The sequence below is a fragment of the Laccaria bicolor genome, genomic scaffold (genome assembly GCF_000143565.1).
Source record: "Laccaria bicolor S238N-H82 LACBIscaffold_53 genomic scaffold, whole genome shotgun sequence".
NCBI classification, from domain to species: Eukaryota; Fungi; Basidiomycota; class Agaricomycetes; order Agaricales; family Hydnangiaceae; genus Laccaria; species Laccaria bicolor.
The window spans coordinates 227,463-252,466 of NW_001889924.1; the positions used below are offsets into that span (position 1 = coordinate 227,463).

At 45.8% G+C, this 25,004-nt stretch overlaps 8 protein-coding genes across 8 annotated transcripts; 4 read left to right on the plus strand and 4 right to left on the minus strand.

Annotated features, from left to right (window-relative positions):
• Positions 1-815: 815 nt before the first annotated feature.
• LACBIDRAFT_312612 (uncharacterized protein) lies at positions 816-1,827 on the plus strand (the record flags this gene model as incomplete). Its single annotated transcript, XM_001888234.1, has 2 exons — positions 816-1,427; positions 1,486-1,827. The coding sequence occupies 2 exons, from the start codon at positions 816-818 to the stop codon at positions 1,825-1,827; spliced, it is 954 nt and encodes a 317-aa protein (XP_001888269.1).
• Positions 1,828-5,796: 3,969 nt separating this feature from the next.
• Positions 5,797-6,895, plus strand: LACBIDRAFT_312614 (uncharacterized protein; the record flags this gene model as incomplete). Its single annotated transcript, XM_001888235.1, has 6 exons — positions 5,797-5,933; positions 5,988-6,001; positions 6,061-6,176; positions 6,232-6,317; positions 6,367-6,489; positions 6,553-6,895. The coding sequence occupies 6 exons, from the start codon at positions 5,797-5,799 to the stop codon at positions 6,893-6,895; spliced, it is 819 nt and encodes a 272-aa protein (XP_001888270.1).
• A 3,277-nt stretch (positions 6,896-10,172) lies between these two features.
• On the plus strand, positions 10,173-10,995 carry LACBIDRAFT_312616 (uncharacterized protein; the record flags this gene model as incomplete). Its single annotated transcript, XM_001888236.1, has 3 exons — positions 10,173-10,520; positions 10,570-10,739; positions 10,788-10,995. The coding sequence occupies 3 exons, from the start codon at positions 10,173-10,175 to the stop codon at positions 10,993-10,995; spliced, it is 726 nt and encodes a 241-aa protein (XP_001888271.1).
• A 3,921-nt stretch (positions 10,996-14,916) lies between these two features.
• Positions 14,917-17,262, minus strand: LACBIDRAFT_333616 (uncharacterized protein; the record flags this gene model as incomplete). The annotated part of the gene is made up of 30 exons (XM_001888279.1): positions 14,917-14,939; positions 15,013-15,219; positions 15,275-15,320; positions 15,371-15,406; positions 15,477-15,479; positions 15,538-15,549; positions 15,587-15,589; positions 15,657-15,659; positions 15,727-15,729; positions 15,797-15,799; positions 15,867-15,869; positions 15,979-15,981; positions 16,050-16,052; positions 16,120-16,122; positions 16,190-16,192; positions 16,260-16,262; positions 16,330-16,332; positions 16,401-16,403; positions 16,471-16,473; positions 16,541-16,543; positions 16,611-16,613; positions 16,682-16,684; positions 16,753-16,755; positions 16,824-16,826; positions 16,894-16,896; positions 16,964-16,966; positions 17,037-17,040; positions 17,108-17,109; positions 17,174-17,176; positions 17,239-17,262. 30 exons carry the CDS (start codon positions 17,260-17,262, stop codon positions 14,917-14,919), a joined length of 420 nt encoding a protein of 139 aa, XP_001888314.1.
• Positions 17,263-17,734: 472 nt separating this feature from the next.
• Positions 17,735-18,363, minus strand: LACBIDRAFT_333617 (uncharacterized protein; the record flags this gene model as incomplete). The annotated part of the gene is made up of 3 exons (XM_001888280.1): positions 17,735-17,823; positions 17,854-17,935; positions 18,205-18,363. The coding sequence occupies 3 exons, from the start codon at positions 18,361-18,363 to the stop codon at positions 17,735-17,737; spliced, it is 330 nt and encodes a 109-aa protein (XP_001888315.1).
• Positions 18,364-19,001: 638 nt separating this feature from the next.
• Positions 19,002-20,029, minus strand: LACBIDRAFT_312621 (small GTP-binding protein domain; the record flags this gene model as incomplete). Its single annotated transcript, XM_001888281.1, has 6 exons — positions 19,798-20,029; positions 19,720-19,752; positions 19,499-19,671; positions 19,365-19,447; positions 19,117-19,311; positions 19,002-19,066 (listed from the first exon to the last, which is right to left on the minus strand). Exons 1-6 carry the CDS (start codon positions 19,993-19,995, stop codon positions 19,002-19,004), a joined length of 747 nt encoding a protein of 248 aa, XP_001888316.1. The 5' UTR covers positions 19,996-20,029.
• Positions 20,030-21,314: 1,285 nt separating this feature from the next.
• LACBIDRAFT_333619 (uncharacterized protein) lies at positions 21,315-23,100 on the minus strand (the record flags this gene model as incomplete). The annotated part of the gene is made up of 11 exons (XM_001888282.1): positions 21,315-21,341; positions 21,461-21,502; positions 21,552-21,586; positions 21,671-21,746; positions 21,800-21,832; positions 22,016-22,077; positions 22,128-22,168; positions 22,256-22,320; positions 22,422-22,446; positions 22,918-22,984; positions 23,019-23,100. The coding sequence occupies 11 exons, from the start codon at positions 23,098-23,100 to the stop codon at positions 21,315-21,317; spliced, it is 555 nt and encodes a 184-aa protein (XP_001888317.1).
• Positions 23,101-24,600: 1,500 nt separating this feature from the next.
• Positions 24,601-24,916, plus strand: LACBIDRAFT_312624 (uncharacterized protein; the record flags this gene model as incomplete). The annotated part of the gene is made up of 2 exons (XM_001888237.1): positions 24,601-24,771; positions 24,824-24,916. The coding sequence occupies 2 exons, from the start codon at positions 24,601-24,603 to the stop codon at positions 24,914-24,916; spliced, it is 264 nt and encodes an 87-aa protein (XP_001888272.1).
• Between the last annotated feature and the right edge of the window lie 88 nt (positions 24,917-25,004).

The following is a 25,004-nucleotide window of genomic DNA, read 5'->3' on the forward strand; positions in this document are numbered from 1 at the left end:
TCAGTGAAGAAATATATTTTGGGGTGTGTGACACACTAGAAATATATTTGGTGTGACATTGGACGTCAAAATATATTTATGTAAAAGTGGAAATATACAAGCCCCAGAATATATACAATATAGATATACACCCTGACATTTAGTCCCGTAGTATTCATGGAGTTTGCAAGACTAATAGTCAGTTGTTAGTGGGTGACTGAAGTGATTTTTCAACCCTTGGCTATGGCTTACACAGTACCATACCATGCATCATAAATTACAGTTCAGTAGGCCACTGATGAAAATCTGTTGAGCAACTAAAATCCACCTGAAATTTAATTTGCATAGATCTCAAAGTAGGAGAAATATACACCATCAATGGATATAGGGAAGTGGGGGGTAAAAAATAGTACAGAAAAAGCGAAATTGAGGCTGCTGTGACCACAAAAACACTCACAAAAAATTCATGCAGCACTATACAAAATTTACTATTACAGAATGTGGTTGGGAGCAATGTTCTGTGGTTGTGGTCACACCATGTGACATTCCTGGGAAACGCCACTGACGCAGCTCAGTAAAAGACAAAGAGGCTGCTTACATGATCTATTATGTAATAACTGTCAACCGTCCTCTCTTTATATATTAGATGTACGGTATTGTGCATGCGCGCCGATCAAGGCGTTGAGAGGAAAGGGGCGAGCAGGATCTTGATCTTCTGGCGTACTTGAGTCATTCTCCTTTCTTTCATTATTTTTCTTCCACCTTCACGACTAAACCAGATTGTAAGTCCATTTTACAGCATTCATAATCAATAATATCTCACACTTGCAGACCAAATGGATGTCGAGCTATCGAATGGCTTAGCCATCCAAATCGACACGATTCCCAGCTTGAGCTCTGACAGCAATTGGGGAAAAGATTTTCCCTACACCCCAGAAGAATCCAAGAAACTAAAAGAGCAAGTTTTCAGCTGCAAACGACCCCATAAATCCAGACAAGATTCCCTTGATCGTCTCACTCTCCTGCACACCCAGTCCGAAAAGATCGCCTCAAGTCGTCACCAGGCACCAACCACTCGACACCGATTCATTTTTTCCACCTGGCCTCGCGACCCAAAGGGAAAGCCACTTTTGTCTGAAAACAGCATGCTAGGGAAGATGGTAGCCAATGAGGTACAGCACTGGGGTGCGACGCTGTTTGATTTCTACCATGTCCGACGTATGCACAATTTTGGTGGGTTGCAGTTGACATCGACTGGGAGTAAGTGGATGAAAGCGAGCAGAGAGGATTACACAAAGGAGGAGTTGCAGCTTGTGGAGGAGGAGGAAGATCTGAAAGAGAGCTTCCCTTGTGATATCGCGAAGCTTGTTGAGGATGTTGAAATGAGGATCTCGAAGACATTGAGCAAGTCTGAGGGGGAAAGAAAAAAGGAGGGATTTATTCGTCCTGTTGGTATTTTCTTTCTGCGTTTTCCGCATCTTGTCTGACCTTTTTCTTTCGTTCTAGGAGCCGTTCGACACGACCTTCAATTCTTTGCCGATTCTTCAACAACGTCTTCCACTACACCTTCTGCCAATGACTCTCTATGTTCATGACCAGTTCCGTTTGCTTCAAGTTCGAGATGGCCACTTCAAGGAACACCATCCTCAACCATGGTCTTCAAAACCCGACATAGTCCACGCCTATAGCCATAACGCCTCTCCTGCTGGCAGAGAGAAGATGGAAAAGGAACAAGAGAAACTGATCTCAGACCATGAGGTCGAGGAAGCTCTTCGGAAGGGTGCTAAGCCTGAAGAACATTCTTCAGCATTAGCACTCTATGGACAGCCTCATCCCTGGATCAACTGAACCCTGGGTATATGCAATGCATGAGCCTTCCTCTCTTCCCAGTTCTGCCGAAGAAGCCCATCTGCACCTCTCACCTTCCCACCTGGTGGGCAAAGGGAATCACTCTTTCGCTTATCACACAGAGTGGGACATCCCACGCGACCTCCTCATCCCAGACGTCCTCTGCAGACAATGTGAGCTTTTGACTTTTAGCCCCACGCTCCATTGTTCCCATTTTAGAAATTATGGTGGTTGTGTTTGGCTGCACCCTCCCCAGACCGAATCGGGTTCTCCCATTCGTAAACATGCCTTGAACATGCCTCAAGTTGACCTGGCTCAACTCACTGAGGCCACCATTCAACTACAGTAGAATAGAACAATAAAATGTCCACATTTTCAACTCTCAGTGTCATCATCCCCTCAAAAAGTCGCAAAATGTCTGTTTTCGCGTTCAAATTTACCTCAAACACGTCACCCCCTCTCGAGCGCGCTAATTCCGACGGATCTGACACGACCAGTTCAACATCCTTGCACCGGCGCGCTAATTCCGACGCGTCGGACACGTTTAATTCGACAATCTTTCCTGAGTGCGCTATTTCTGATGCAGCTGACGTGTTTACTTTGACGATGGGCCATGGGTGCGTTATTCCTCTCCCGCATTCGACGACGACCTTCCATATTCCAAATTATGATCCAGGCCTTGCCTTCATTGAGGAACCGCATTCCACGCCTGTCAATCAGTTGATCGGGACCTTCGAATATGATCGAGAGAATGGGTACGACTTGCAGTGGGACTCATGGGCTGAAATGGAGTCGTTTGTGTGTGCGGAGGAAGAAAGGAAGAACATAGAGCTTGTTAGAAAAGAGATATGGCGTAACAAGAGGCCTAACAAGCGATGGGTCGAGACCCACTACTTCGTTTGTGCACGCCAGGGAGCCGGTGGAGCCAGCAAGTACACAAAGAAGAAGCCTGGGTGGACGCGCAGTGTGCCACTCAAGCGCACTCGCTGTGACTGTCGTCTCACTGTAAAGACCTACCCAGGAATGAGTGTTGTTCTTGGAGCGTATCAATCCGAGCACATGCACATGATTGGGCAAGAAAACGCGTGCTTCACGCGTCTTCCAGACGCGGCACGCACAGAAATTGAGAGGTTGCTTCATTCTGGGATGGAGGTCAAAGAAGTGGTATGTAAACGCGCGTAAATTGCATTCAAATTCAAATGAGTGAAACTGTTCTTGATTTAGCTCAATACCATTCGCGGAAAGGAGGCATATAAAGAATCAACCAATCTAAATATGTCCTCGCCATCTGAAGAAGCCGTTAATTGAAAGCAATTGACCACATTTCGTGATGTTTACAGGATCCAGAAGTCCATCGAGGAGGAGACCATTCGCTTGGCGGGTGGAGATGGACCCTCCGTGGTGGCATGGGCTGAAAAGCTAAAGGCTGAGGGGCATTTCGTGAGCTTGAAAACATCTTCAAGTGCTCCCCCCCCTGGTTCCAATTTAGCTGGAGAAATCTTCATCCTCATCATACAAACGAGATATCAACGAGAATGTTGGCGTAACCATGGACATCGTTTTGCCGGTTTGGATGCCACTCACAATACAACGCATTACGAGAATATGAGTCTATTTACTCTGCTTATTCGTGATAAGTGGGGTCATGGTACGTTGAATACTTTCTTAATCCACAAATGCTAGACTTATTTTTATGAGCAGGAATGCCTGCTGCTTGGATGATTTCTTCCAACGCACAGGAAGAGACAATTGAGTTTTTTCTGAAGACGGTTCAACATCAGAACTCACATGTTGTACCAAAAATATTCATGTCCGATAAGGATCGAGGTCAGATGAATGCAATTCAGGGGCAATACCCCGAGTCGCGCCTTCTCCTTTGTTGGTGGCATGTTTTGCATGCATGGCACCAGCATTTCGTGACGACACATTACCCTGATTTATGGGCGCTACTAAAGAAATGGCCACGTATGACTACACAAGAAGAATTTGACGATTGCTCGGCGAAAATCCAAAAGCTCGCACCAGAAAGTCTCACTGGATATCTCCGCACTAATTGGCTCAATGAGACTAGGTTGTGGTCTGCAGTATTCAGACAAGACCGAACTATTTTTGAGATTTGCGAGACAAATATGCTTGTTGAAGCGTGAGTTTTCTTTTTGTTCCACCACGAGATGGTCTAACGTATTTTTTTCTTAGTTGGCACCATTTACTGAAAGGTAAATTTATGGAGGGCAAGCGGAATCGCCGTCTCGACCATTTAATCTATGTTCTCGTTGAGAAGGCAATTCCCTATTTCAGGGCAAGACACCATCGTCAACACCTTGGGTTTGAAGGACCTGACCTTGAACTTCGAAGGCGCATTGAGATTGCCGAGCGTGCAAAGACGATTCAAAAATCTGATATCAGCACAGCTGAAGACCCCTCAGCATTTCGTGTGAAATCACAATCAATTCAGAATTTTGCTTATGACGTTGATCTTGTCTCATACCGCTGCAACTGCCTCTCATTCCCATTGGTCAACTTCTGTAAGCACATTAGTGCTGTGCAGCTTCACTTCCCCGAAACCATCACCTTCGTTTCGGCGACATCACTTTCTGGCTATGCTCAACATGTCGACGAGGACGGCGATGAGGAGATCATCAGCGACAAACAGTTCAAAAACGACAACAACTCCGATGAGATTGTCCAAATCGCCTCAAAGCTTCAAGAACTCGCAAATCAGCTTCTCTTTAACCCCCCCGCAGAGATATCCGATGAACTACGGGACCTTGGCGAACACCTCAACAATGTCAATGATTCTCTTGGTCCCTCAAAGTCTCTACTACCACGGAAGAAGCGGGTGGCACCAAACCAACACTCCTGGACAGAGACCGCATCAATAATGGGGGCCAAAGTCAAAGGGAAACGTGCGAGAACCCACACAGATCCGTATGCAGGGGGGGAACGATCAGGGAAAAAAGCGAGACCAGATGCTCGACAGCCGCTTATCGACATTGGGTGCGTCGCAGTTCATACAGCTGACATCCTTATATCTAATATATTTTAGAGTACCCCAACCTGCAGGAGCAGGAGAAGCAGTTTCCGACAAGGTTCTCGCAGCGTCGACATCAGTGCTAGCTGCAACAGCGCCAGCGTTGACATCGGCGCTAGCTGCGGATGCTCCAACAGTGCCGTTGTTCAACCCTGCGGCCATCAGCCTACACGATCTTGTAGTCCTGCAGAGCCTCAAGCGCCCGGAATTGAATAAGGTTGCGAAATTTCACAACCAGAAGGCTGCGGGAACTAATGCAGCCATCATCAAATGTCTTCGTGCTCTGGCTATGTCTACTCCTACTTCTGCTGCCCCCATCCCTCCTTCTCCCCCTCCTACTTCTGCTCTTACTGCCCCCATCCCTCCTTCTCCTTGTCAATCCCCAGTTTCAGCTTCCATCCCTGCTCCCCCTCACCCCACAGTGAACCCCTCCTTACATTATCCTTCTTATCATGCACCTACCTATCCTTCTTATCATGCACCTACCTATCCTTCTTATTATTATGCACCTACCTATCAGTACACTCAATTTTAGTTGAATACATTGAATTTCTCGTTATAGCACATGATGAAATCAGTCAAGTTATCAACGTGACATAACACATGCAACGCGTCACTGGCATGAAGTGGCTTTGGCACATCAACAGTACCCCCGTGAGATGAAGGCCACCAGCTCGCTCTTAGAGTAACCTGGTTGGCCTGCGTTCATTTTGATTCGGGTGGAACAACCATTTTGGGGGACGGAGAGGGTGTAGCCAAATACAACCACTACAATTTCTAAAACGGGAACAATGGATTGTGGGGCTAAAAGTACGCAACTGTCGTCGGTATAGACATTCCGCACATTGCCGTCTCAAGTAAGCTACAAGAGACATCTTGGGCCTGTGCTTATACTTTTTGCCAACACAGCCAATAAAGAATACAAGGATACCAGAAAGATGTTGAACGAGCTTGTCCGTCTCACTACTGACTGTGTTAAAAACACCCTGGCAGTTGACGTTGCTGAAGATGTTGCGCTAGTCTCCGCCATCGCCCAACGCGTGAATCCAGCTGTAAAGATCGATGCGGTGATTGCGTGAGCATTCAAACGTTCGTCTTCTCTTGATGTCATGCTGACACCTATTTCAAGGGTTGGGAAGAAGCGTATGAGTCTTTCGGTGTGCTCAGTGAAAGTTAAACTAAGCTACCCCTTTTTTTGTCAGGTTATTGGATGGGCCTCGTAGCTAGCGTGAATTTTCCAGGAAAAACTATAGAAGAATGCCTTCAGGTTCTACATACTGATATCGTTGAAGTGTGGAACATTCAAGATGGTTGCGGGGTAAATACTCTAACATCATTCCATCTTCTCACACTTATGGAAACTGTGCTCTTAGTATCTGGAAAGCAAGGAACTGAAAAAGCTAATGATCGAACTTGTTGGGAATCAATATGACGAGCCGTCAGATCCCAACACCATATTGTATGTCAATTTTGTCGACTGTGCCACCTTATTTTTTACAACTTGTCAGTCCCCGTGCTTATTCACTGCTTGGTGGCTTGACTGCGTTAATTGGGGGTTTAACTTCACCTGCTGCTCCCATTGTGATTCCGATTGTTGCGTCTCTCTTGCTGGCAAAATGGATTTTCAATGTGTACAAGCAATCATATGTCTTCATCACTATGCCGTGTTAAAATGCTAAGTGAGAAAACCTTAGGGCACTCATGCTACAATGTTTAATGGCATACATCGTTGACTTCATAATTATTATGCAAATAATTTTTGGCCTCCTGGTGAATGCCCATCTGCGCCTTTCCCGCCGCTTGATCAAGCTCGTCTTTAAGGCCTACAGCATTTCAGTTGAAAGGAGCAAAGTTCACAAGGAGATTAAGGAACATGTGAAGCTGGCAGGCTGCTTTGACCGGGATGCAGCTCTGGCAAAGATCATACAATTGATCAAGGAGTATCAGATGAAACCTGAGAGTATGGAGGAGCTACAAAGTGCAGTTAAGGCCTTCGAGAACAATGAGGACAAGGATTGGGGCGTAGGCAAAGCGTGACTTAACAATTTGATTTCCTGTCTACTACTAGTATCAGTGTCCAGGATTTTGAAACAAATTGATCTTTGGCCACATTGTACCACAACCGCTACACGCCGGGCATTCAAATCTTGCACAGTCATACATACGTGTCTTGTGAACATGAATATTTATTTTATTTTTTTATTGGATAGCTTTGGAAGCTGATGGAGGCTTACCAGTCGTCAAAGTCGATTGTTTCAGGAGATTGAAATGGTTGTCACGTCCAGGTCACATCCAACTGTCAGAATTTTGATAGGTGATGTGACTGTCAGGGTTCAAATCCGTAAAGCCTAAGATCATGCTTGTCACGCTCAGCAGACAGAAAATCAGAGTTCATTGAACTGTAAGTGGAGGTCTTAGTATTTCTGCTCAATTTCTCATATTTGAAGTCTCATAGTTTACTAGTATACGTCTGTAAATTTTTAGAAAGCCTCATACAAAGGATCAGATCAGATCTTAGAAAACATTTGCATACATCACACATTTTGATGGGCTGAAAACCACCTTTTAAAATCCTGCGCTCGTCAAACTCAGTTGTTGCAGAAAAAAAGTTCATATTCATATTAGTGACAGTCATAATTAGTCCAGAAAAAAATCCCAGTAAGCCAGTGTCAATATTGAGGGAGGAACATAAGGATTTCAAACTCCTGAATCATATCAAACTCCCGGACACTGATAGTATGTAGTATGTACTATGTTGTCTGTATACACGTGCCGTAATCCAAACAAAAATGAACCGCGAAGCTGATGTGTTGAATAAAGAAGACAAGTGCGCCACTAACTTGAACGAAGAGAAGCCAGTAGAATGACTTTGTATAGGACCAAGAGCTGGTGTTATGGTTAAATGGAGGATATACATGAAAGGCAGTATGTAACACAGCTTCCTTTTAATGCAGGCTGCTTCAGCTTGTACAATGCCCTTTCTGGAGTTTCCTTCATGTAGCTCTCGACCAAAAATGTTTCCCTTCTGAACGCGCCAGATGACATGGTTGAAGAGCCCTTAAAGTCCCTAGCAGTCTGCTGATTCATGTTACAACCGAGTGAGTAAAGCATCGTAGTCGAAAGACGAGTATTGACTGTAGATGACAAGGTATTCAATAAGTTCATCGACCACTCTGTGCAAGCGAGCTCTCATGCTGCCACGCACCCGCAAACGAGAATGACTGCAACCTTGCAATCTGAATTTGAGCAGAAAACACTGTACGTGATCACACAGCGATTGTAGGGCCAATCTGTGCAGGAAGGGTTTATGGAAATGTGACACAGGCATAGACAACATACCAATTGCGACTCTTCAATCCAATTCAGTCCTAAATGCGAAGGTTTTGTAGGGGTCCAGATGTTATACCAACCGATTTTGTAGCTGGTGGGGTGGTTGCATTAAAATCGATGTTCCATTGTGTCGTTTCCTGTTGCCCTAATAGAAAACCACATGTCTACATAGTTCTGGTCACTGGATTTGAAGCAGGCGGTGAGAAACCCTTGGATAAAATTGGGCTGATCCCAGAGCGCTTGCCTGGCAGCCTGAAATAGTGTTTAAAGGTTCAGTCCATAGGACCGCAAAAAACCGGTGGACCGAACTGAACTGGACCATGGACTGGTCTTTTTTTCGGTTGCAGTTGCCCCAATTTGGGGTTGGTCCGGTTGCCGGTTGCCCCATTTCGAAAATCTTTTAAAACCGTTCAAAGACTGGTTTTAATCGGTTGCAACCGGTTAAACGGTCACGTGCGTTACATAGCCTTGTAACCACGTTTATTGCCTTTTATTGGGTTTTTGTTTCATCAAAAACGGTTAAGAATTGAGAAAGATATAACCAAATCCATATTTTACCCAAGTCTCTAGGAGATGTAATTCAGTTTCAGTCATAGCTATGTCAAATCTTCATTAAATCTCTTGAAAATTGGTAGAATGACGGGTATTTATATGCTTTACTATTTTATATAACCCGTTTATTTTTCAGAGTAATAATGGTTGAGATACAAATGGTTTATATTGATATAATAAATTATACGCAAAAAAACCGGTCTGGATCGGTCTGAACCGGTATCATGGACCGCAAAAGACCGGTCCTAGGTGGTTCGGTTTGGTTCCCTCAATATCTGGGTCGGTCCTGGACCGGTTGCGGTCCACGGTTGCGCGTTTTCGGGGCAAAAAACCGGACTGAACTGAACCTTTAAACACTAGCCTGAAAGGTAACTGATTGATAAACCAGATATGAAGAGCTCCTGTCAATGAGGGCTTACCATCTAAGCATGTTGAACTGTTGGGCCATTGGGTGTCGTGACTGTCGTTGTAATCTTGAGTCTGTTGTTGGTAAGCATACAGACAAGTGAGAACGGATATAACAGACCCACCTCGACTTGAAATGTCAATGTCCTGCTTGTAATCTGACAGCGATGAGATGCATGAGTTTGGCCCCTGTTATTGGACACGTCATTTTCTTACATACAATGAACCCACAATCTGAGCTGATCACAGCTGTGCCTAAAGCCTCAGTTATACCTGCTGCTGCTGGGGTGGCTGATGCTAGGAATATTGTTGTTGGGGTTGCTGGAAACCGAAAGAGTGCTGACAATTTCTTTGTAGTGCCAATGTAGAAGTCACAAAGGGCAATCTTCTTCAAGTCTGCATGTATGATGTGATGATCACATACAACAAGTATTACCAGACTCCACGAGTTTGGCTGATCGGCTACAACAAGATTCGCCTTTACCTTCTTCCCTTTTTTTTTTCTACACTAGCTAATGAAAACAACAGAACTGCACCCCACTAACCCCCTCCCAAATCTTCCAAGACATGTCAGCAGACCACACCCAGAAAACAGTAACAATTGAACCCTTCATCCACTCTGCCTCTCTCCAAGCTGCCTCTGTGCATCCATGCAAACACACCAGTGTCATGAAGAAAGTCATAGAACAGATGAACAACAGCGTCATCTATTGTTTGGAAGTCCGGTCACAGGACTGGAAAAAGACCGTGACCAATCAAGACCGCAAATTATGAGGACCAACAAAGACTGTAACCGCGGTTTGGTCTATGGTCCTCTATGGATTCCAAAAATTCAAGACTGAGCAAAGACCGGATTAACTGCTTAAAGACCAGTTTTTCGAGCCTTCAAACTCTGGTGGGGCCAAGCTTAGAACTTAGGATATAATTACTATGTTTTTGACGAGAACCTTAGAAAATGCATTGCCAAATATCCACTGCTGTCACATATGACTTGAAATTTTAAATACACTGCTGTCTCAACTCTACAATGGCTATTACTACTCGAATGATCACAAAAGGAATACCGCCGAGGCTCCATGATCCCAAGCCAACGGGGAAGCCGCGCACAAAGAAGAGCAACACAAAAACGGCGACGATGCAGGGCAGCTTCAAATGGGCAATAAAAGACTCCGACAACTCTGAGAATGAAGAACTTTCCTCGGGTGATGACTCTGAGTCAGCACGCAGAGCCAAGAAGAAGGCTGGCAAGCAGCAGCGTCTCAACCTTCCAGATTCAGATGAGGTGGAGGTGGCCGACGACAGTGAACGGTGGGGTAAGGATGTTGAGGAAGTGGATGATGGTGTTGATGATGAGCAGTCAGCTGATGAACAAGAGGTTAGCCCTTATCACCTGCCACAAGCTACATTAACTCACCATATCCTAGAATGATGGTCTTGACAACCACCAATGTGGAGCCGACCTACAAGAAAAGCCTGTAAAAAAAGAATCAATGCTCAACCTCCTGACCATAATGACTGACAAAGTCACCATGAAGTTCAAGATAAGTGCAGATGAGTATGATACATTGATGGGACGATGGTGTACTGTTTGCAAGTAAGCCGTCACACTACCATTCCATGGAGATGCTTACTTACTGACCAGGGGTGATGAGGCATTTGTCAAAGCACATGGGAAGTGCAAGGCCTTCCACAAGGGAGGGAATTCTTCCTGTCGTGCACACATCCGTCAGCATTTTGATCTTTACAAGCAAAAATGTGAAAAGGAAGACATACCGATGAGCCATTGGGCCATACCTCACAATATCTGGAAGACCATGGAGGAGGAGAAGGAGGCTAAACACCGAGGTTGACTGACAAAGAAGCAGCAGCAACAACTGCTAGACTTCAAGACCATTACAGGACCACGCGATTTCACAAGGGAGGCAGCCCTCCATGCAGTCACGAAGTTGATTGCAACTAATAACCAAGTAAGTCATTTGTTGATGTTCCATTCAAATGAATGACTTGTCACACACCCATAGTCACTTGCTCTGGCTGATAACCTTGCGTTTTGGAACACCTTGGTGGCGATGAGGCCGAAATCAACAACACATGACCTTCCCAGCTCCTACAATGCCAAGATTCACCTTCACAACAAGTTTACCAAGCACATGAAGCAGCTAAAGAAAGAAATAACTGTAAGAAGTTCAATTTTTGACGCTTCAGATAATGCTGAGGACTTACTTTAGGCAGCTCCTGGAAAGGTGTCGATAACTCAAGATGGATGGTCAGCCGATACGACGAAGGCAGGGTTTCAGGGAATGACTGCGCATTGGATTGCAGTGGCGGATGGGAAGTGGAAGCTGAAATCGGTGGTCATTGACTTCAAGGCGTTATCAGGTGGACATAGCGGGGAGAACCTCGGAAGATATTCTGTGGGTTTGCTCGACCGCATTGGGATCATGGACAAAACTGGAACAAAGGTTTGTCCTGTCACTGTCGCCTGTCATTGACCCTGCTGATATTCGGGTCACTGATTCTGATCAGCTGTATACAGCGACATTAGATAACACAGGAAATAACAACACTACCTGCAAAATGATCCAAGATATTCACACCTGCTGAGGCCTCGAATGGAACAGTGATGAACAACAGCTACCGTACATTTTGTTCATTTATTTCTATTCTTCTTGATTGAACTTCGTTGTACATAGTTGCTTGGGACACATTGTCAACCTTGGCAATGTTGACGTTATAGGCCACATCATGAAGATTCTGGCTGTCAAAAATGCGACAGCCATCTGGGAATATGATCCCACCTGACCTGATAATTGTGTTTTAGGTGGTTCCCTTGATGTGATTGCTGCCATTTGGACACTTGCAATCAAGGTAAGAATGCTCATTTCCCTGAAACTTCACATGCTGTCTCATAATATCTACCTGCAGATTCAAGCATCCAGGCAGCGTATTGAATACTTCCACAGTACGCAGATGTGTTGCGGAGTCCCTGAAGCCCTCAAGATACCATTACATAGCAATATCCATTGGGGGACAGCATTCAAAATGCTCGACCAAGCTAATAAACTGCGTCAGGTACGGATCACTATTTTTATTACATGTTCATCTCACTGATACCTCATTGACAGCTGATCAGATTATTTGTTAGCTTGGCGGATGAGATGTATGGCCTGATTACCACGTTGCAGCGCAATAATCGTCTTGTGAAACACATCCCCTGGTCTTCCTTCAAGATGGTTGAGTCAGATTGGACGAGGGTAGTCGATGCACATGATATACTTGTGGTAAAGTCCTTTCATTTTGCTAAAAGAGGTGATACTAATGAAATTCAATTAGGATTCTAATCACATTCAACAATACTTCTCCTCGGAGCAGGAGCCAACTCTGTGGCACACACTTCCCACGCTCAAGCAACTTCAATTGGCATGGGAGAAGAAGCGAGATAGCCCTAAATATGCCCTGTACAAGGATGCACTCAATGATGGCCTAGAGAAGGTGGGTAAGTACTATTCCTGTCTCAATGAAAAGCCCAGTTTTGTACAGGCACTCGGTAAGACTTTGATTCCCCTCATGGAAAGACACATACTAATAAACTTTTTAAAGTGCTTCACCCTTATTACAAGCTCGCCTACATCAAGATGGCTTGGGGTGGACCCGACGAACAAGCAGTGGAAATTGCGGCAGGAAACCCTGATGTGAAGGACTGGCAAGATGAGGCCAGAAAGATAGTCGAGAAAACTATATGTTGCTCATTCTATTAACACGAATTTCTTATGCTGACAACATGTACTAAACTAGATGGCGCAATACTATAACACTTGCCCCCGCACTACTCCCATTCAAAGAGGTACTGGGACCCAGGATGCCAACGATGACGACACATCGGAATTTGACAAAAATTGCAAAACACTTCTCACTGCCGACACAATAGAGGGCTGGGTAGCAGAGCTACGCAGTTATTTGAGTACAATGCAACGGGAAGTCACCAAGAACACTGATCTCGTTGAATGGTGGCAGGTAAGGCATTTCTTTCGACTCATTTTAGTCACTCACGTCATTCTGTAGAACAATGTAACATTATACCCTATGCTTGCACGTATCGCGCTCAACATCCTCCCCTCTCAAGCTTTGTCCGTTCCCTGTGAGCAGTTATTTTCGGGCAGCAAACAAATTGTGACAGACCGCCGTGCATGCCTGGGTTCAACAGTCTTTGAACAGCTGGTAATCATGGGGTCTGCTTGGAGACCTGACCTCTATGATATGGCTGTGTGGACGGCTTTCCAGCAGGAGGAGGTTGAGCCTTTCCTTGAATTTGAAGAGATGCTCGATGAGGACAATGCCTCTTTGGTTTGGGATCAGGAGTTGGATATGGAATTCATAGTCTAACTCAAGTCGCATACACTAACCCCTCATTCATTAAACTACTTAGAATATTGTTTTATGGGCACCTCACCTGTATGAAAACCGGTCTAGACCGGTTGCAAACCAGTCAAAACCGGTCTTGTGACTGCAAAAGACTGCAAAAGACCAGTCTCTCGTGGTTCGGTCCAGTTATTTGAGGTTTCTTGATTTGGAAGGACTGGTTACGGTTAGTGTTCGCAAGTTCAGTTCAGTCCGGTTTTTTGCCCCCAAAATGCGCAACCGTGGACCGCAACTGGTCTAGGACCGACCCAGATATTGAGAGAACCGAACCGAACCACCTAGGACCGGTCTTTTTATAAACCATTTGTATCTTGACTATTATTACTCTGAAAAATAAACAGGTTATATGAAATAGTAAAGCATGTAAATACCCGTCATTCTACCAATTTTGAAGAGATTTAATGAAGATTTGACATAGCTATGACTGAAACCAAATTACATCTCGTAGAGACTCGGGTAAAATATGGATTTGGTTATATCTTTCTCAATTCTTAACCGTTTTTGATGAAACAAAAACCCAATAAAAGGTAATAAACGTGGTTACAAGGGTATGTAACGCACGTGACCATTTAACCGGTTGCAACCGATCAAAACCAGTCTTTGAATGGTTTTAATATATTTTCGAAATGAGGCAACCGGCAACTGGACCAACCCCAAATTGGGGCAACTGCAACCGAAAAAAAGACTGGCCCATGGTCTGGTTCAGTTTGGTCCACCAGTTTTTTGCGGTCCTATGGACTGAACCTTTAAACACTAGTTACGGTTACGGTCTAAGGCACTGGGCACCAAAAGACCAGACCAGACCAGACTTCCAAACACTAGCGTCGTTGAAGAACAGCTCACACAGCATGGTAAATCCTCTTCTTTGTCAGGCAAGGACACCTCTAAGAAAGAGAAGAAATGGCCATTCAGCCAAAAGTCATCTGGGAGTGCCAAGGATGTTCAACACCTGCAAGCTGGGGCTGAGGAAGAGGGGATGAGGGCTGATTTTTATTTGGTCGTTTTTCTGCAAGCATCATGCCGACTATTGAGGTTGACTCAACTATGTCTTTTTGAGTTGATTCCCACCCCCCACACAATTCCTCCTTCATTGCTAAGCTGTTGTTTCTTTTACCCTGTATCTTTTGTGTTTTTCTGACAAAGTTTGGAAACCTCATCTCATGGTCCTCCAACAACTCTTTGAACTCCCATACAACAATTCTAGGGCACCTGTGGAATCTTGAAAACAAGAAAAGCTGGTGGACTTTACCATCCTTGACTTTCTTTTGTTCAAATGACACAATCTGTTTTTTTGTGAACAATAAGGCAAAAGGTGCATCATAATGGGTGGTAACTAGAGATATGTGCTGCATTTATGAAATTCTGGGAAGATGGGCTGAAACTTTTATAAAGCTAAAATCAAATAAATGAGGGGAAGACCTTGGAAGACTTGGAATATTGATACTGACGAAAACGATTATCCATAGCAATCTTTAAAAGGGCCTGTTTCTTTTGATCCTTGGTTTTCATATGAGAGGCCTCCTCGATGGCAGTTTTGATTTTTGTCAAGTTGACAGATGAGTTGAGCTTTTGAATGGCTAATTCATAGGGGGCAGTGGACTTTGAATGTTTCTGTTTCCACAGAAAGAAAGAGTGCTCTGCAATGATAGCAGTCACTGAGCAGTAAAATAGCAGTCATGATAGAGTGGTCATAAATGAGAGTAGACACACCAATACATAGAAAGGCAACATCTTCAAAAGTTTTGGTATTGTGAATCTAGGTAGAATTATGTTGTAGTCAGGGTATTGAACACAGTGGGGGTTTACCAAGGAAAAGTCTGTATGATCGAGGACATCCTCTGCCTGGAAATAGTATTTTGTTCAGTGAATACTAGTTTTTGAAAAAGATGGAAAGAAAAAATAAAATACTCACATTCTATTTGAAGAAGTAAAGTTTCATAAATATTTTTCTAAATCTCTACAACTGAACTCACAATCTCATGATGCTTAGCAAAATGAAAAGAGAAGGAGGCTGAGACTTACCTTCTATTCAAAACACAGGCCATGTTCTTATCAGCAATGAGTAGAGAAGAACAGTCAGATGCTGACTTACATCCTGTTCAAAACCAAGAGCATCCTCTTGTCAGCAACAAGCAGGAAGATCCAGCCAGATCTTGACTTACTTGCTATTCAAAACCCAAAGCATGCTCTTGTCAGCAACAAGCAGAAAGAGCCAGCCTGATTCTGACTTACTTTCTGTTCAAAACCCAGAGCATGTTCTTGTCAGCAAGAAGCAGGGAGAGCCAGCCAGATCCTGACTTACATCCTGTTCAAAACCCAAGGCATGCTCTTGTCAGCAACAAGCAAGAAGGGCCAGCCTTCAAGCATGCTTGTATCAGAAAAAAGCAGGAAAGGCCAGCCAGATCATGACTTACAGCCTGTTCAAAACCCAGAGCATGCTTGTATCAGCAACAAACAGGAAGGAGCCAGCCAGATCCTGACTTACATGCTGTTCAAAACCCAGAGCATGCTTGTGTCAGCAACAAGCAGGAAGGGCCAGCCAGGTCCTGACTCACAGACTGTCCAAAACCCAAAACATTCCCTTGTCAGCAACAAGCAGGAATGGCCAGCCAGATCCTGACTCACAGCCTGTTCAAAGCCCAGGACATGCCCTTGTCAGCAACAAGCAGGAATGGCCAGCCAGATCCTGACTTACAACCTGTTCAAAACCCAGAGCATGCTCTTATCAGCAAAAAGCAGGAAGGGCCAGCCAGATCCTGACTTACAGCCTGTTCAAAACCCAGAGCATGCTCTTATCAGCAACAAGCAGGAAGGTGGCAGCCAGATCCTGACTTACATGCTGTTCAAAACCCAGAGCATGCTTGTGTCAGCAACAAGCAAGAAGGGCCAACCAGGTCCTGACTCACAGACTGTCCAAAACCCAAAACATTCCCTTGTCAGCAACAAGCAGGAAGGGCCAGCCAGATCCTGACTCACAGCCTGTTCAAAACCCATGACATGCCCTTGTCAGCACCAAGCAGGAATGGCCAGCCAGATCCTGACTTACAGCCTGTTCAAAACCCAGAGCATGCTCTTGTCAGCAACCAAACAGGAATGGCCAGCCAGATCCTGACTTACAGCCTGTTCAAAACCCAGAGCATGCTCTTATCAGCAACCAAGCAGGAAGGGCCAGCCAGATCCTGACTTACATGCTGTTCAAAACCCAGAGCATGCTCTTGTCAGCAACCAAGCAGGAAGGGCCAGCCAGATCCTGACTTACAGCCTGTTCAAAACCCAGAGCATGCTCTTGTCAGCAACAAGCAGGAAGGGCCAGCCAGATCCTGACTTACAGCCTGTTCAAAACCCAGAGCATGCTCTTGTCAGCAACAAGCAGGAAGGGCCAGCCAGATCCTGACTTACAGCCTGTTCAAAACCCAGAGCATGCTCTTATCAGCAACTTCAAGCTGGAAGGGCCAGCCAGATCCTGACTTACATTGCTGTTCAAAACCCAGAGCATGCTCTTATCAGCAACAAGCTGGAAGGGCCAGCCAGATCCTGACTCACAGCTGTTCATAACCCACCACATGGTCCCATTAGCATATTTTTGAAACCAACTGGATGTTGGCTTACCACCTGTTTAAATATATTATTTTGTTCTACACTGGCAGCTGTATGGTCAAGTAAGGTTCACATACCATATGTGGAAAATAATGCAACATTTCATCAACCATCTCCCTCCACTCTCTCTTTCTTTTGAATAATTTCCAACCTGGAAACACAGGACGGACAAGAGTCGACACACACACACAGAAATGAAATACGACACACGTGATGAAGAACGACACACCTGTCCAATGTTCAACACATTGATGGCAAATGTCGGTCACTTATTCAGGAATGTGTGTCGAATCTTATCCATACTATTTCGATAAATTCCGCCACAATGTTCCCTTTTTGGATTGAAAATCTGATGTGTGACGGCCAAATTAGATATTGAGTACATATACACCAAAAATTCTGTGGTTAAGTCGAAATCAGCCTCTCCATGCTCACGTAAAATTTGACATTATAAGTTTTATTCCTTACACTACTTACTATACATTAAGTTATACGTAGATTCTAAGAGAGGGAGCAACATCGCGACCCCGGAATGTACCTACCAAGAATTCTCACCGTCGACAGCCTTGGGTGTCAACATGTGGTCTCCGCGGCCGTGGTCGAGTGAGACACAGTGGTGGCCTCGTCGGAGAGGGCGCTGGCGTTTTCGCTGTCATTCGGGGCTGTTTAGTGGGGAGGCGCATGGTACGCACCTGGCTGCACGGTGCTGTATTGCCTGTTGGTTCGCCAAGTGGCGCTGGGTCCTCGTCGATGGGCCTCAGCGCTGGATTCCGTCTGTTGGGGCATTTTCGTGAGCTGATTCCGTCAGCGTGGGTGGTTTATCCTGGGCGCTGAGTTGTTGCCGTGGGTAGTTGGGTGGTTTTGTGTGCGTTTTCACAGGCGGTTAGTCGTAGTCCACAGGTTGCGTTTGCAACGGGAGTTGATTTGGGGGCGGACGTGGCATGAGGTGGGAGGAGCGCCCCGGCTTTGCCCTGCTGGGCATTCGCCAGGTAATGGGAGGTGGGTTGTTAGCAAATACGGGGCTGAACAGAGTCGGAACTCACCTGAAGGGGCCCGTAACCGTTCTCTCGGTCCTTGTCGGCCATAGCAAGGGTGCGAGGTGAGGAGGAAGAGAGCGCAGGGGGTGGTGGGGCACAGGCAAGCAAATGGTGGTCGTGGTGGTGATGAGAAAGCGGTCGTGACCAAGTCGTGACAGCGTTCATCACGCTCGTAACGGAGTTTCGAATTTATGCACGGCACACTCGAAAATGCGAAATCGCGAAGAACGACACATTGTTACCAGGTGTGTCGCTTCTCACATGATGTGTCCTACTCCTCATCTGTGTGTGTGTGTCTCCTCTTGTATATCCTCATGAGAAAGCGGTCGTGACCAAGTCGTGACAGTGTTCATCACGCTCGTAACGGAGTTTCGAATTTATGCACGGCACACTCGAAAATGCGAAATCGCGAAGAACGACACATTGTTACCAGGTGTGTCGCTTCTCACATGATGTGTCCTACTCCTCATCTGTGTGTGTGTGTCTCCTCTTGTATATCCTCCTGGAAACATAACTCTATTATTCTAGGTAATCAATAATTTATCTGCATATAATTAAACATGCAGCAATTACCTTATAATTGCATATTCAATTGACAGAGCCACATTAGTTTGCTGCACTGTGAGAAACAGCTGTAAGAGTGTATTATCATCTGAAAAGTGTAATCCTGGTCGGCTTACCTACTGTGCCGTAACCTATAGGATCAGGGTCCAACACCATATATAGAACCGTGTGACTGAACAATTAACTGTTCAGTTATCTGCCTTTTGGTGTAACAGTTATGTGTCGGTTCTCTGGCCCTCTTACAAAAAGGTGGCTGCTGTCTTCCTCAGCAGTTCACTGCAGTCACTTGTAGGATTTTGCATGTCTGTTAAATGCAATTAATCCATTGTCTATGAATTAATGAGTTTGTCATACCTCGAAAATACACATGATCCTTGGGAGGATACTTTTTCTTGTAGAGTTGCTGACCAAACTTCTCTTCAAACCTGGCAAGTGACTCTTCTGGAGCTTTATTTGCAGCATCTTCAGCATCCATTCCAGTATCAACCAGCCAGTTGATGGTTTGGGCATCAAGCATATCTGCTTTTGTAAACAGGACAATAACAGGAACTGTGCACAAAAAGGAAAGGTGAAATTCAAGAGATTATCAATAATTGACACACCTCTACCAGTCCCACACTCATCGAAGAAATTTAACTCTGCTCTTGTAAATGGTCTGGCTTCATCATTAATTGGGATGCAGTACCTACACAGGATGTATTCAGATGCACTTCAATGTTGCCACTCAGTCACTTACCAAATCACATGCAGATGATCCTTGAGCTCTTTGTTGGTTGAACATTTTCGCACAAAGTCCTTGACTTTATCGAGCTCAGATGTTCTGCCTGCTTTGAAGCCACGTGAGTCATGAAAGACAAATGCTGTATTGCTCTCAAATATCATTTCATTCTCAATATCATGCTCCCCTCTCTGCGACACTTTCAGTAAAATGTAATAGGGAGTGTAGATCCACATTACCTGTGCAGTTGGATTGAGCTCCGACAAGTCAATCTATCCAGATCAATGATAGATGATGATGTCTAGAACATGTAATACCTCATGACCATTCTGATTGAAAATTTTCGGCTGTTCCGTTGTATTGCAAACTCGCTGGAGGATGGTTGTCTTCCCCGCGTTGGCGCGGCCAATGATGAGGACACGAAAGTGCTTGGCGATCCATCGAAGTCGGTCTGCTCGTGTTCGTTGTCTTTCGATATCTTCTAAGGCTTGGGATTCAACATTGGAAAGAGACATTTGTCGCTGGGATGCCTGAGATGGTGGAAGTGGTGAAGAATCGAGATAAGCGCAGTGGGCTGTGTATTGGTTAGGTCAGTCACAGGAGTGACGTCACTGACTCACGGCTCTTTTCTCAATTTCGTTCTTCCGTTCGTACAACTCTATTCCCTTTACTCGAATGGAATTTCCAATATATACACACGTCCTTGGCTCCCCAACTGAGCTTTTCAAGTCTCAATCTGCCCACGACGATCGTGAAAGCGCGCATGTTTGTTGCCAGATCTGAACATTAACCAAACGGCGAGGGGAGGGTGAGTAGGTTAACTTTCCCTGAACCCTTATTCCAGTCCAGGTGAATGCCCCTTCGAGTCGCCATTCAAGCTCCAGCAGTGGCGTGAGTTCGCCTTTTAGCACAGACAAGTCTTCTCGGTAGCGGGCTTCTTTCCACGACATCATTTTCCTTCATCAACCACATAGAGGACTCAAACTACGGTGACTGAAGACCTGGAAGGCTGAAGAAGTGACTGTAAAATGAGCAGTACGAGACTAAATCCTACTTTGGTACGATTATGAGCTACAATTCTATCGTGATGTGCCATCCCATTTTGTCAATGAAGCCCCCGTCTCAGCCAAGAATCGCCACAGCCATCCTTTCGCTGTTCTCCCCCATCTTCCCTTCTCACACCCCCTACTCATTTGTCCATGAATCGCGATAGTTTCCACGTTTATTGGTTGCCTAAAGCCGTACCTTCAATCTTGAATGCTCCCCGCCGAATGCTCCCCACTATCAGGGGATAAGGCTACATCAAAGCCTGTGAGCAATGTGCATCCACATCGAATGACACAACTCATGTTGTCCTTACCAAAATATATTCGCTCTTTTCTTCATTGCCGTCACGGCTAGCGAGTCGTTCTATCGTCCAACAGAAAGCTAGCCCCAGAGAGATATCAGAACTACGCCATACAACCCCAAGAAGTGAATTTTCACTTGCCTTTCCCCCCCTTGGACAGGGTTACTACCACTTGGACCAGCAAGTTCTCAACGAGACTTTGTTAGTGTACAGTTAACGGCTTCGCCCCGGTTCGTTTCAAGCATTCAGTCTATCCACGGTCAAAGAGCGTTTGCATCGTTGAAGACCAATGACGGTGAGCAGCAAATGACGCTTGCTTCATAACCCAACTTTCACACGTTCGAAGCACCTGTCTCTGGGACGCCGCAGGAATACTCCTGCGATGCAAACTCGAACGGACGTCAATCCAGACAGAGCTGGCGGCTGCTATTCCTGGGTTTTAAGGAGTCGGAGTGGTTCCGTTCGGTGAAACGTTGAAAGCAGTATTCAATCGGGTCGTCCTTTGACTTCGTCCTAGAGTAGGATTCAGCAATTACGTTAGTTACGACAGAGAGTTGCAAACGAGAATGACTACCATTCACAGGGACTTGCAATTTGAGTTCGAGCGGAAAAGGCTGTACGTGATTACACACGACATTCCTGTCAATCAGAGTGGCAGCGATTGTAGAGCCGATCTGTGCAGGAAGGGATTAGGGAAATGCGGCACAGGCATAGACAACGTACGACTTGCGATTCCGACTCTTCAACCAATTCAAGTCCTAAATACGAAGGTTTTGTGGTTCCAGTTTGCCGACGTCATGGCTAGTGTAGTGGTCATGTAATTATCCAGATGTCCTTCCAACCAGTCTCGGACAAAGGTTTGTAGCTGGTGGGGTGGTTGCACCAAAATCGACGTTCCATTTTATGTTTCCCGTTGCCCTAATAGAAAGCCAAGATGAGTATGCATAGTTCGTACATCACACTCAACCCACCTGACCGCACAGACCAGCTTCTTCCGTTCCGCGCTAAGCAGCATTGCACGTCTACATAGTTCTGGGCACTGGATTTGGAGTCGCCGATGAGAAACCCTTGGGGGAACTGGGTCGGTCAGTCCGTCGGTCTTGAACGGTGAGGAGTGCTTTTCTGGCAGCCTGAAAGGTAACTGATTGACAACCAGATATGAAGAGCTCCCGTCGATGAGGGCTTACCATCTCACCACGTTGAGCTGTCCGAACCATTGGGTGTCGTGACTGTCGTCGTGATCCTGAACCTGTTGTTGGTAAGCATACAGACAAGGGAGAACGGATATAACAGACCCACCTTGTCTTGAAACGTCCATATCCTGCTTGTAAAAGTAGGATCTATAGTGGTGAGATGCACGAGTTCGCCCCTTCTGATTGGACACGTCATTTTGGTGAAACACGCGCAGGCCCTTCCATACGACGAACCCGCAATCTGAGCCGATCATGGGCGTCGAGTTGTACAACCCTTCTGCAGTCAAGACTTGTCGCGACTGATTATCAGGGAGTGTGTGAGAGTCGAAGTGGGGGACGATTCTCTTTATATCTAGAATGATCAGCTTCGTCCGAGGTAAAAAGGTCGAGAAGAACTCACAAGCAGTGCGCGCAGAATGAAGGTACTAGTTTGTATGAGCGCCAGGCTGGCAGTGCCTAACACGTCACAAGTTGCAGCCACGGTCTATGGGAAGGGGAAGCCTGCTCCCTTCGCGTATACTATCGATTCCACACTGCGCAAAAACCTACTACTCCCAATGTGGCTTGGAATACAGGAAGGGTGCTCGGTTTTGAACCTAAGGCTGGGCCCCCACAAACATTGTCACTCTGGAGAAGATGACACCGAAGAGTGCTTTGCTGGCGACCTCAATGACGCACAACTTCACTTTTCGATTCATAATTAGATCAAGAAGTTTCCGTAAAAGCGTAAGACCTTACAGGACACCACTTCTACACTTGCAATTTACAACTTTTGTGAGGGAAGGATAATGTCCCGTCCAGTGGTCAAGAAATCAGATGGTAGTGAACGCCACGATGTCCTTAACGGCAAGAATAGTCAGCTTCAGAAAAGGGGCGAAGCGCAAGAAACAACTCACCGTGAAGAGCGCAAGATCGAAATCTTCACACACTTGAGGCCACCCCACTCTGCACCCACGTTGCTGTCTACAAAGCCGCAGGCTCATTAAGGTCCTTTAACCCATACTCCTCCTTCCCAAAAATCTCTCGGGCCAGAAGTACCGTTGCTGATGGACATCTTCACGAGAGTCATGGAGGCCCATGGAGTTTGAGAGTAGGAGCTGGGGCCTTCCTCATCGAGGCTGAGAAGATGCGAAAGAGGCCTTCGCAGACGAGGCCCGGGACGTAGTGCCAATATAGGTCGTATTCAGAGATGGTGGAGAGGTAGATGGAGCTGGTGGTGGCTGCTTTGTGGGCACAGTCTGCGATGCTACGTCCAACCTTTTTTAGATCTCAACTTCCTTTCACGTCATTCAGGTCCACGGAAACCCTGGCATTTCTCCTCACTGGAAACCTGAAATCAAACACAACATCCTCAGGCACGCGAATTCTAGCAATGGAGGAAGAACTTCGCGTGGCGATGAAGCATAAACGACGAAGCAGAGTTTATGTTGTCCGATACAGGGAAGTTTGGATGAGGATCTGGATGAAGGGCTGATGAAATTTGAAGTGGAAAAGAGGCAGTTGAGGCGGAAGACGCGGGATTCGAAGTGGAATGAGGGATTGAGGCGGAAGGAAAAATTTGGATGATTGGAAGGGCCGGGACGGGCGCGATCTCTTTCCGCCATGTTTGTTCGCACTGGCACACCCTTGCATTCTCCATTTCCAGCCTCTGATCGTCACTCTGCGTTATTTGGCCCAAGATGGGCTACGTCCTCGTGCGGCTTTGGCATCACTGCGTGCAGACAACTTCCTTGAACAGCGTGGAGTCGAAGCAGAGGCGGTTGAAACCTCAGTGATTTCTCGACGAGGGTGCTTCGATTTGATTCCCATATTATGACTGGCACTAGGTCGGCCATGTAAACTTGGATGGCGGGATTGGGATCTCAAGGGGGGAGTACAAAGGAGGGTCGAAGCCATGCGATTATGGTGGGTTTATGTGGGGGGTGTTACCTAGTGCTTCAATGAGTTGTGATTTACACCGACGTACTGGTTGTGTACGAAGACTTGTACTGTATGTGTTTCCAGAGTGGTGGCCGCCTTTAGCAGGACTTGATCATCACGCGCTTCTGTTACTGAGGGTAGCAATTTTACATTGGAAGAAAGAAGTCCAAAATTCGATAGGCGTACCTTTGTCACAAAGCTGTTTATGGTGCAACTCAAGGCCATGATGTTGGACGAACTTGAGGAGTGGATGATAAGGAGAAATGAGTCGTAATGTTTGCCGTATTTTCGTTGATTCGTTCACCTGTTCACTACCACCATAGGTCCAAACGATGCCTGCCGTGAACGTGAAATTTCAACAAGAAGGTATTGCGCGTGCTCGCCGATCAAAGCGTTGATTCTTGTCCTTTCCTTCATCATTTACGAGTCGGCAATGTTTCGCCTGGCCAAATTCCCTTTGATTCATTCCATCCCAGTACGCTTTTCAACGAAATGAAATTCGCTCAATAAGTGGCGCTTAAAACAACTTAGGCTCAATCCCAATGAATGGGTGGTAGTCGACGAGCGTACTCAGAACCCAGAGCTGCCAGTACTCTCCTTCCGGTGTAGACAACCTTATTTTCCGGAAGTTTGAGGGTACGAGACACCCACCAGCAAGGATGACGGCTGCTGAAATTCTGGACGTTTCTAACGAGAAGAAGTACTGGCGCTCAATTTCTCAGGTTAGAGAGTACGTGGTTCTGGCGAAGCAAGACAAGGAGGGGATGATTTGGCGTCTTTATCCCGATGAAGAACCTCATCCTGCCTTGGACGGGAACAGGCAACACAGGGTGCGTGTATTGATTTATATGTTGCTACTTACTGATCCTATGGTATGTCTAGGAATGGTTCAATGTTGCTCTGTTGAAACGCACAATGCATTTTGTACGTTTGCGGGTATGGGTTAGAAACATGTCGACCAAAGATTCTTGGTGATTCGCTCGACAAAGTCATCGATAGAATGACTCCAGAGGAAATTGATACTGTTGATTCCCNAGTTGCAATCTATTCAAGCCAAAGTAGG